We start from the raw sequence: 12053 nt of genomic DNA on the forward strand, positions 1-12053 counted from the left end.
TGGCTAAGCAAGGCATTTTGCTGCCTTGCTTAGTCACTTCAAGGATGTGGTCATCCAAGCTGCCCTCTGCTGGGCTAATTCTAGTATAACTTCCATCCAAGAGACTAATGCTCTTAGAATAGGTATACTTTTTATTATTAAAAGAAACTTATGTAAAGTCTATTTTTTCCTCCTTCTGTTCTTGACCAACTTTCCGCCCCAAGATCTTTTTTACTCATTTGCTTTCCTCTGTTACATGACCCTTCACTTTGGTTCAAGTATGTGACTACAACATTATTAATGACAGAGGAAACATGAAGTAATTTCCCTTGTTGGATTATAAAATCGAGTCTTCCTGAATGAGATTTTTAATACATAGATTCAGTGATGCCACATTAAATTAGAAGCATGTTCTTTAAAAATAAAAAAAAAATAAAAACATTTACAGTAAAACATATAGGATCTAGCTAGCCTGACATGAGTATTATAAAGGGTTACATTATATTCCCTACCATTTCATTGTTTTGCATAGTGCTTAAATATTTTTTTCACAATATTTCTTTAGAACAGAGTTCTGTGAAACTTGAAAGGTTAAAATGAAGCACATTCCTGGTGTTTTTTAAAAAAACTTATAGATCCTTTTTTTTTTCAGTTCAAAAGAAGTATAAGATTCTCTGATGGTTGAAATTTTTGTATGCTGCCTCAGGGATATGAAAGATCTAACCTAGTTAAACACATAAAATGATACTTGTTTATAATAAACCTTGATCACTAAATTACATTGTTTGTTCCATTACATCAACACATAGTCTTGTAAGTTTATGTGATAGTTGCTTTTTTTCTAGTCAAGGAGGTATTGAGAAACACATGTCTCATAATTTGCCTTCAGAGAATGTTTTAATAACCCATTTCTTTCTTATTGGTCCATCTCTCTTAGGCTGACTGGAAGCTTTGTGCCAGACTTGATAGTGAGTATGAGCAGCCAAATGTGGCTGCACCTTCAAACAGATGAAAGTGTCGGATCTGTTGGCTTCAAGGTTAACTACAAAGGTAATGATGAATTGCTACTATGGGAAATATGTTATCTTGATATCACCAGAGAATACTTGTAAACGCTAGTTTGATTGCATCTACAAAATAAAAGTTTCCTAGAGTACAAGCAGGAATACACTGCTCTTCTTTAACTACAAGTGTTTATTTTATTTTTCTTTACATAAGTTTTTTTTTTTCATTAATGTGTCTGTTTGCCTAACTCATTCTTCTCCCAGTTTACTATAATATCTCTATGCTTTAGTCACTCTGGACTCCTGGCCTTTCGCAGAGTAGATAGTGTAATTTTATATACTTTATACAGTTTGCCTGGAAAGAAAATGTATAAGTAATTATTAAATACTTAACTAAGAAGTAAAGTACTTAATTTCTCAAAGGTTTCAGGATACCTGTTTTTTGTTGTTGTTGTTGTTTTGGGTAATCTATTAGTGATCGTCTCAGATCAAATACGCGGTCTTAGTGTTCATATTATCAACCTCTATTTGACTCATAGACCACAAATGTGTGAAATTGCTGCACCCATTCCAGCGCTGGAATGATACAGATTAATGATTATTACATGTGTATAACAATCTCCTTTGTTCTATTTTCATTTGTAAGAGATAGATGAAAGCATTGTGAAATCATGAATATCTTTGACATATGATGAACCTTGATTAAAGTTAGAAACAATGGATATATACTCACAATGTACATATTAGAAATTCTAATTTGGAATTGACTGAAAAAAATATGTAAATGTTAAATTCAATTAAAATCCATGCTCTAAAAGATGAAAATGTAAAATAGACCATCAGAACATTATGTTGCTTGAATTTATTATTTCTATTGTGGAAAAGTCATTATTATCTAGCTTATCAATTAAACGATAGCTGTACAAAATTCTCTTACTTGCATAATAATAATTTCTATCAGAGTTTTCTTTTTCTAACATTGGCCTGCCATGCCTTTGTATCTGGACTCATGGAAATGAATGCGTGATGTTGTCAGGGAGACAAGATGCATGCATTCTGTGTTTTTAACTTGCAACTAAATTTGGTACTATATTAATTGAATAGTTCACAAAATCTGTATAAATGTCAGTTTAAAAAAGTAGAAAGGTTAGCCAGATTGTAATTGAACATATATTTCTCCTCCATTTTAAATTCACATCTATCCCTAGTAAATAAAATGTTAGAAAATTTAAATAATCTTCAGTTTATGTTAAAAGTATCTTTTTTGTTATTTTTTCATTGTTGTTATTTCCCCTCTTAAAATGGCTAATTGAATCTGGCACCCTTATATTCCTCTTGGCTTTATTATTTTCTTCACCCTAGGGAGGTCACCTGTCAGAAAATCTGTAGCCATTTAAACCTTAGAAACTGTATTAATCATTAATGACAATGCTTCAACAAGAACAAGGTTATTAAAGCTCACGGACAGGTTGGAGCAGCAGGAGCGTTCTCTCGATATTTACAGAGCTCTTCACTCCAGTGCAGTTCAAGAGCTGGAAGTACATTGTAAAGTAGCAAAAATGTTAGCATTATTTTGTTTTCTTTCTGCTCAGTTTTCAACAAGAGTAATTCAACAGTATTTCCTAAGGATCTGCTTAGGTGCCAGCTACTGAATGAGTTGTCGAATGTAGAAAGGACAGCCAAATATTCTCTCTCTCAGGAAGATCATAATATAGTGACAGAGAAAAATATACTCAACTATTTATTCACAAATATCTACAAAGAAGAGATATTTGAAACTAAGCCAGGAGATTCTTAATGAATAATGCCCTTATTCTTCTCCCTCCCTTCAGTCTTCCCTCTTCAAGTCTGTCTTCCTCACCGCTAATGGTGATCTCCTATCAGCGAAGAGGCAATCATATTACGATCTTATTTTAAATGTTTCCATAACTTTTCTTTGCCTAGAGATAAAGTCCAAAACCTCCATAAATCTTATCTTCCGGCTTTCTTCATACTGTTTTTCTTTTTCTCTACAGTCCAATTTAATCAAATTATCCAAAATTATCTGAACCCAACAAGTTTTTCACACTTCTCCTTCTCTGGACATTCAGTAAATTCTACCTGGATCCCTATTCTAATTTTAATTCCGCATCATGTCACTCATCCCTCAAGACGAAGTTCAGATATTTATTCTTCTCAGAAGTTTCCCTTAACTCCACCTATCACAAAAGAACACTTCCTCTGTTATGTAAAACTCCGTAATATATATAATATAATATATATATTATAGAACTAGATGGCAATATATCATATTCATCTTTATTTTTCTAATAGCACCCCCCTGCTATGTCATCACAGGTGATTCCTGATAATTTAGTCAATAAAGATGAGAGAATGATTTGACCTATGTAATGTTATATAATATAAGGTAAAATATGTCCTCAAAGTTTAGTTTATCATGTTTTCCCCCCATTGTGAAAATCATATTTTTGCATTCTCCATACTGTACAATTTGAGCTCCAAATTGAAGCGGAGTTCAATCTGAGATGTTTCAAATTTTGATATGCGGATAGTTTCAGCAACTTCTCCTACTAAAAATAATTTTCATAATTACTATGCTCTCTGTTAAGTAATGTGTTGGTTCTAAATGGAACACCTGCTAAAAAACTTTCCCGATTCAATCTAAAGATATCTTCTTTTTTTGTCACCTGTAGATTTTGCATGACATAGCATTAAATGTAGCCCTCTTGTAAATTAAAGATATATCTTATCGTATGTATTCTCTTTTAAATTTAAAAATTTTAAAAGTAGTGACTAAATTATGTAACTTAAATTGTTTTTTACAATATACTTTAATTCTTAAATTGTTTTGCTAATTGCCTAAGACAATGTTTTTAAACTTGATTTTAAAGAAAATAAGATTTCAAATAAATTCTGTTAGAAACTCAGAATAGAAAAGGATCAAAGCTAGAATGCTAGTGTAATGAGGGCGGGAAAGGAGATTGGCATCCCACTTTACTCAGACTGCTCCTTACTCCCTACAAACGTAGGAAGAACCCTAGTGCTCCAAAATCATAGTTTGAAAATGACTGTTCTAAGACTACAGTATTGACTGAGAGACCAAAAATTCATCTGTCAATATAAAATGATATATAATTGCCTAAATTGCCATTATCTGAAGAACTTCAGTCTTAATTTTTGGAACTACCAACGTTTTTTTTTTCTCCTGTAAAGTTTGTACAGTACTTATCTAAAATATAAAAACGCAACAAATGTTGCAAATCAAGAAAGTAGTCCTTTTTTATAAATGCAATTTATTCTTTTCAGTTAGAATTAATGTAATGTTTATCGTATACATGGCAGAGGGCTGATTACTATATGTAATTGCAGAAATGAATAAAATAACACCATACTCCTGAGAAGTTTAATGATATCTCTTGTTAAAATCAGGAATATTGTTGTTAGCTATAACAAGTCACAGCCATCTGATTCACAGATTTATGAATTTGCCAAAATTATGACTCAAGATGACACTAGGTGTTCCTGCTAAAAAGGAAAAATAACCGAGCCATCCATCTTACCCCATTGCCTTGAAAGACATTAATTTTGTTTTCTTGTTTTTATATTATCATTATTTCAAATGCATAATAACCACAAAGGAAGCAAAAAATAAGTTTGTTTTTTTCTAATAGACACATTAGTTCCCATTAACACTGCACTGTTTTTGGGATGTATTTTTATTTTCATCTTAGAAAGCCAACGAATAATTAATTTAAAAGAATAATTGATAATTACCAAGAGCCTTGCATTTTGCAGTCATTTTTCCTACATTAACTTATTATATCTCATTAGAATTCCAAGAGGTAAGAATGATTACTCATTTTAACAAATCAAAAAACTGACTAAGGTACAAGCACCATGGTGACAGGGAGTTTGGTCTGTTTTGTTCACTGTTGTGTGCCCATGACCTAGCACAGTGCCTAAAACATAGTAAGCACTCAATAAGTATTTGTAGAATGTGTGAATGAACATGCGTGTCAGCTCTGAGAGCTTAGATGCAACTCTGAGTTTGTTGACTTCTTCTTGTTCTCCATTATGCAGTATTACATTTCAGTAGATTTTTAGGGTTTGGTAATGCAGAAAGTTCAAAGCCTGGAGACAAGCTGGAGGACCTAATCAGTTTTGAAAGCATGGGGGCATTAAACTACTGAGCTCCCATTGTCTTATCAGCCACACATAAAAGTAAAGTGTGCATACGTGCATGCACACACACGCGCACACACAGCAAAAATCACCTGATTTCAAATGTCTGCACATTTTTATTTCTACATGGTTCCTTGATATTCTTTAGGAATGTTTAGTAAGAGAGCTTAAAACTATAAGAAAAGCGCATAAAGACAAAGCCGTAGCCTCCATAGAGCTCTAAAAGTGATACTGTCTCTTTAGAAATCAGATATTATAATTGTTGGATTAATTTTCAGTTGTGTGATAGTATGCATTTTCAACAACATAGTATTAATAGCAAACACTTATTGAGTGGTTACATACTATTATAAGTACATGTATTGTCCCATTGAATCGACTACAACAAATCTATCACTATCATATGGATGACGTAATTGAGGCACAGCAAGTTAGGTAATTTGTTCAAGATCATGTGGCTAGTATGTGGCAAAATCAAGGTATGACTCTGAATTCTGTTTTTAGATTGCTGCCTTTCAGAAAGTTTATATTATTTTCATCAACGATATAGCTAAAAGTTAAATTTATTTAGATATTTAAATGTTAATAAGATAACTCTCACTAAAGTACGTGGCTAGAGTTTAAAATTTTGATGAAGCCATATCTGCTTATATGAGATTACCTAAATTTTTGAAATAGAACATCTTCATGAAAGATGATTATTTTTCTTAAATACTGAGAATAACTATTTTTTTATGGTTTAAAGTAAATTCAGAGTACCATTCTTTCATTGTAGAACTGAGGAAAAGAAATTCCATTATTCGATCAAATGCAAGTCTTTAGTAATTAGGACATATACCAGAGATAAGATAGATAGACACCATAGATTTGAAAATTAAACTGTTGTTTACAAGTGTTTAACCCAAATTTAAGTTCAAATTTATGAACCTTAGCTTCTTCAAAATGCCTGTTTAATGATGGAGATATCTTTTTTTACATATCAGATATTTTTGGAAGTTGATTAGAACATTTTGTAGATAGCTTTTGATGATATTTTAAATAATAATCATGCAGCAAAATTTCTTTAAAAAATTAAGCAATTAGATTTTATGTTTTTATATTTGTAGAAGCAGACGTTCCTTTCTTTTTTTCACTTTTTTTCTATTCTTTTCTTTTTCTTTTACCTTTCTTTTTATATGAGATAATAGTATACATATTAGTACCCAACTTCTTTTCATTTATCAATATATCATGACTGTCTTTCAGTCGATTCATATAGATAGGTTACATTATTCTAAATGACTACATAATAGTCCACAAAATGTACACATCATAATTTAACATGAAGCAGTACTCATTTAGATCATTGCCTTCATTATGATGTTACAATGTTGAAATAAATATTCTTGTTTAAGTATTTATACATTTTTATAATAAGACAATTCTAAAATAAACCAATATAGACATTTAAATACATAATGTATCCTGAATAATTATTTTCTAAATTTTATATTTCTCCACTCCCAGAAACATAAAAGTTAAGCTTTTCCTACAACCAAAAACACAATGTTACTAATCTTTTAAGCGTTTGCCAATCTATTATAAATGCACTGTCATTGCACTGAATAGCTACAGGGTTGTTGATCATATTTTCATAGACATAATAACCACCTGGATTTCATTCTTTTTGAAATTTTTAGTTTTGTGCTTTTTCGAAGATATTATTACTTGTCATAATATATCTGTTTTTTCCTCTAATTCTGGGTGAACAGAGAATTATATTTTCATGTCCTTGAAGTTAAGTGAGGCCATGTGACTGCTACAATGTAAATAAAAGTGACTGGAGTCAGTCTCAGGCCAATGCATTGAATTACTGATGTTCTCTTTCAAAATGAACAATGAGGTCATATCTTCTAGGGGGCATAGCTCCAAAACAATATGGCTTCCTTTGACCTGTGTTCCTGAAGGACTATGGAGAACAGAGGTCTTCCCTCCACCTCATTTCCCCAACTGTATACCATAAGTTGCATGAGTAAGAAATAGACCTTTGTTTTGTTAAGCCTCTGGAATTATAGAGTTAATTTCTTATCTCAGCATAACCTAGTGTTTTCTGACTGATACCCAACATAATTTAGTCTGCTCTTGGGTTGCTTTTTACTCTTATAAAATTGTAGGTAGGTTTAGCACTTAAGGAGTATTAACTTTTAGTTTGTCACATACATTACAAATATTTTCTTTCAGTCTATTTTGATTCTGTGAATTCTCCATATGAAGTTTTTGTTATTCTAATGAAATATATCATTCCTGACATCTGGACTTATGTATGTATTGTTCATCTTTTAAAGAGTTCATCATAGTTGTAATTTTTTTTTACATTTCAAACTTTAAACCACTGGAATTTATTTATATATTTTGACTGAATGTTTTCTTCTAGATTAAAGACAATTTTGCCAAAAATATTATTCATTAGGTCATCATTTTCCCATAGAATTGAAATGTCACATTTATTACATAATAAGTTATTATAAACACTTGGATACACATAACTGTTTTTTTCTTCTTCTTAAACTATACTGTTTCAGTTTCACTCGTTTTGAGGTTTTATTTTTAAAAATATCTTGTGAGCAAAACTCCATGCTACTAAATTCTCCTATCTCAAAATTTTCATGACAATTCTTGTGCACTTAATTTACACCTATTTGTAAAATACCATTGTTGAATTAAAAAAAACCAAACTATTCATGATTTTCATTAGAATTGCATTAATTTTATATATTTCTTTGGGTGATATTAATTTTCTTAATATTACCTAAATGCTGATAGCTTTATTCTTAAATATTTCTTACTTTTTGGTATATTATAATAGGATGTTTATTTTTCTATTTTCATTTATGATTGATTAAAATAACTATTATGGCATATTATGTTATTATTATATTTCTAACTACTATGAAGTTATTGATTTTTGCATATCTGTATAGTATTTAGCCATATCATTTATTGCTTTTATTAACTTTAATTCTTTTAAAATTAAGCATTATAATAATTAGGAAGGCATTAATTAGCAAATTACAGAAAACCCAGCTGATATCGTCCTAACTAAGGGGTTATCATTTCCATATGACATGTCTAGAGAAGAGTAGATGCTGATGCTGAGTAGTTGTTTAGCCCTGTCGCCTGCTGTCAAGTACTTCCTTTCATCCTGTCCACCTTCCTTAGCATATTTGTTTTTCTCCACAAAGTTGTAACGTCATTGTTCCCAGAGGTCTGTTGTAGGAGCAGAGTGGAACTACCAAAACCCTGTTAAATTATAGTGATGAGAGCTGGCATTTCTATTTGGTTCTTCTTTTGATGCCAGTCACTTTATTATTTCAACATTCAGCATGATATTTGGCACAGATATGTGGAAGAGTCTTTACCAAGTCTAGTAAGTTTCTTCTTGGTACTATTTTATTCTGAGTTTTTCTTGGGAATGGCTATTGAAGCCAACCATTTATCTGCATTCATTGACACAGTCACACCTTTCACTGTGTTACCCCTTCCACTATGTTCGTAGGTCTCCTGTTGTTGGGACAGACTGCCTGCCATTACCGCAGTAAAAACTTGAACGTGATGCCCAGTCTTTTAATACACTCTTGGATTCAGTTTACTAATAATTTGATTATAATTTTGCATATAATTAAATATGTGAATTAGACTATAGTTTCTTTATGCTAATTTTATAAAATTTGGGTTTTAGGCTTATTGTAGTTTCACTGAATGACTTAAGAAGTTTGTCAGTGCTCTGGAATAGTGTGACTAACATAAGAGTTACATATCTTTGAGAATAAGAAAGAACCTAGGCATTTGGTCATTTTTACTTGAAGATAAATACTTGGCAAATTAATTTTTCCCCCCTATGGCTATAAGTCTCTTCGAATCTCTTGGATTAATGTTGGTCATGTATGTCTTGTTAGAAATTTTTCTTGGTTATAGATAGTAATTTCCAAATATGTTAACACTTCATATATATTTTATTTTAAAAATTAAAATAATAGAGATATCTTATTCAGATAATTTATTTATAATATATATTAATTCCAAGGACTAAGTTTTTTCTCTCTTTGCCTACATCTGCTTTTTTGCCCACTCAGCAGTTCTTCTACTTTCTTCTGGTATCTGAACTCTTCTAGGCTTTGATGAACCTTATCTCTTCCATTTCTGTATGGCTCTGTTGGTTTGGGCTGAACTAATCAGAATTCCCTTTGATACAGTTAGCAGTCCTGGATCTAGGGCAATTAATACAGATTCTGGGTGAAAGATACTGGGTCTCTCTAAGGTTATAAAATCTAAGGGTCATTTAACTTGGTACTATGGGGTGGAGGGCAACTTTCTTACCTTATGTCAGTAACTTACCAACAGAGACAGGGTAGAACCGACAAATGGAAAAAATGGAAAACAGTATTGTAGACATAATTGAAACTCTAAATGCCTGAAGGGAGCACTCTTCCTTGGTTTTCCAATTGTATGAGGCTATAAACTTCCCCTAGTTTAAACCTTGGGGAGTTCAATTTCTTTCACTTATAACTGATTGAACCCTGATTAACACACTTGTCATCTCTTTCTTGTTTAATTCTTTCAACATGGAAAAAAGGGAGCATCTAGATTATAGTTCAGTGCTTTCAGAATCAGATATATTTTGTTCTTTATTTCTTTAATGTGTTAGCATGGAAAAACACTGTAGTTGGGTCCAGGGAGAATGTGTACTTATGGAAAAGAACAGTTATATTTGAGTAAGTAATATTCAGTATGTTCTTTGCTTTTTCTCAGGAAAGGAAACAGAAATATTAGAGTTATGGAATTACCTTCCATTAACAGTATACATCGTAGTGGGCAATACATCCTAGTGCCTTAATACCATTATTTATGAACTAAGTTGTGGTTCTTGTTCATTTTTGTCTTCAAATTATGACATGAGATTGAGATGTTTTGAAAGTAACATCATCAGTTCCTTGGTTCTTTCATGATTGATTATGACACTGACACATAACCTTGCTTAGTTATCATTGAAATCATTTTGAGAGAATAATGGAAAAAAATCATGTAAAATGTTTGATTCTTTTCTCTGCCTTAGGATTTCTGTTATGAATAGTTTAGAAATAGACTCATGCACATATGACTAATTGATTTTCAACAGAGGTTTTAAGGAATTCAGTGGGGAAAGGATATCGTTTATATTTATTTTTAATAAACCATACAGAAACAATTGTATAGCCACATGCCTCCCCCCCGCAAAAAAAAACCAAAAAAACCCTTCAACCTTTACCTTACATAATATACAAAAAATTAACTTGAAACGGGTTATAGACCTAAGTATAAGAGCTAAAAATATAAAACTTTTGGAAGAAAACATGGAAGAAAAGCATAGTTATCTTGGTTTAGAGAAAGTTTTCTTATAAGAGCCAAAAGCATGTTATATGTTATGGACTAAATGTTTGTTTCCCCGCAAAATGTACATGGTAAAGCCCTCCCCGCAATGAGATAGTATTTGGAGATGAGACTTTAGGCAGGTAATTTGGTTTAAATTAAGTCATAAGGGTGGGACCTTTATGGTGAGATTAATGCCCTTGTAAAAAGAGACACCAGAGAGCCTGGTCTCTCCTTCAAGCACTTGCACTGAGAAAAGGCCACGTGAGTACACAGTTTTGTCAAACTGTATTCTTTAAATATGCACAGTTTATTGTTCATCAAGTATACCTCAGTGAAGCTATAAACAAATTTCTATGTTAACATTATCAGATAATGTTTTGAATAAACATTAAGCTAAGCTGTATTATTTTAATGGTTTTATTTTGAGAGAAATAAGAAAAAGATTATGAGCAACATGTTTTAACAATTTTTGACAAGACAAGAACAGTGTTTTATTCAAAATGATTTCTAAATATAAGAGAATATATGGTCAGAATACATATTTCAAGTGCCAAAGTGGTTATACCTGCAGAATTTGTTTGTTTCTTTGTTTGTTTTGGTAAGTTAAATCTATGACAAACAAGAGTACCATTGATATAATGGAGATTAGGATAAGGAAAATTTATATCCAGGCAACAAATGACATGCTGATTATTGCATTTTTTTCCTTCGTGTTCCATTAAAACACTCTTAGGTTAATGGTACAAAGTGAAAATTCATTATAGTAAACCACTTTTCTTGATCCTAATGGTACATGCCTAAGAATACCTGACTTGTTCTTGTGTGGAACTGATTCTTATTGAAACTGGAAACATTCTTCTTTTTTCTCCAGATATATGAGCTTTTATCAATTTGCTTCAATTGTATGATTTTTTTACATCACTTTTATTAGAATATGTCTTTAGAAGTCACCATTTATTTGTAGAATCTCAAAATTAAGCCATGGTATATGTCTGAGTAAAGTCAGTTAAAAAAATGTCTTCACCATATTTATATATTGGTGAAATGATGATATATGACAAAAGAGTGAATTATGTGTATACTTTTTTGTCCTTTCAGATAGTACATTTAAACAGAAATTCTGCATAATCCAGCATTGCACTCCCACAGTACTTAACCACAATTCATATGGATAGTCCAATAAATATGTAAAACTTTAGAGATTAATATAAAACCAAAATGGCTTTTGATATTAAAAAATTACTATAGTACCAACAGTTGATTCTTAAATTTTTTAATTCTAAAAATGTGTTTTAAAGCATAAAACTAATGAAGAATAAAGATCTTTCAAGACTTTGAGATTTATGAATTCCTCAAATCTTTCCATGTATTTCTTAGTTTTCTAGTGCTAGAAAATCAAATTAGTGAAATAAAATTATGTATGGCAGAGTTATATCATTATTTTTTACAAAATATTTTACAAATATTTTCTATTTTTCCATATCCTTTCCTTTAAATCAA

At 31.2% G+C, this 12053-nt stretch overlaps 1 protein-coding gene across 1 annotated transcript in view; it reads left to right on the forward strand.

Annotated features, from left to right (window-relative positions):
- The window catches only part of CSMD3 (CUB and Sushi multiple domains 3), a 1005898-nt gene that overhangs the window by 510695 nt on the left and 483150 nt on the right, over positions 1-12053 (forward strand). The window contains exon 13 of the mRNA XM_039853604.1: positions 917-1029. Coding sequence (XP_039709538.1) covers positions 917-1029 — 113 coding nt within the window. The remainder of the gene's footprint in view (positions 1-916; positions 1030-12053) is intronic.

The sequence above is a fragment of the Pteropus medius genome, unplaced genomic scaffold, assembly GCF_902729225.1.
Source record: "Pteropus medius unplaced genomic scaffold, Ma_sr-lr_union100, whole genome shotgun sequence".
NCBI lineage: Eukaryota > Metazoa > Chordata > Mammalia > Chiroptera > Pteropodidae > Pteropus > Pteropus medius.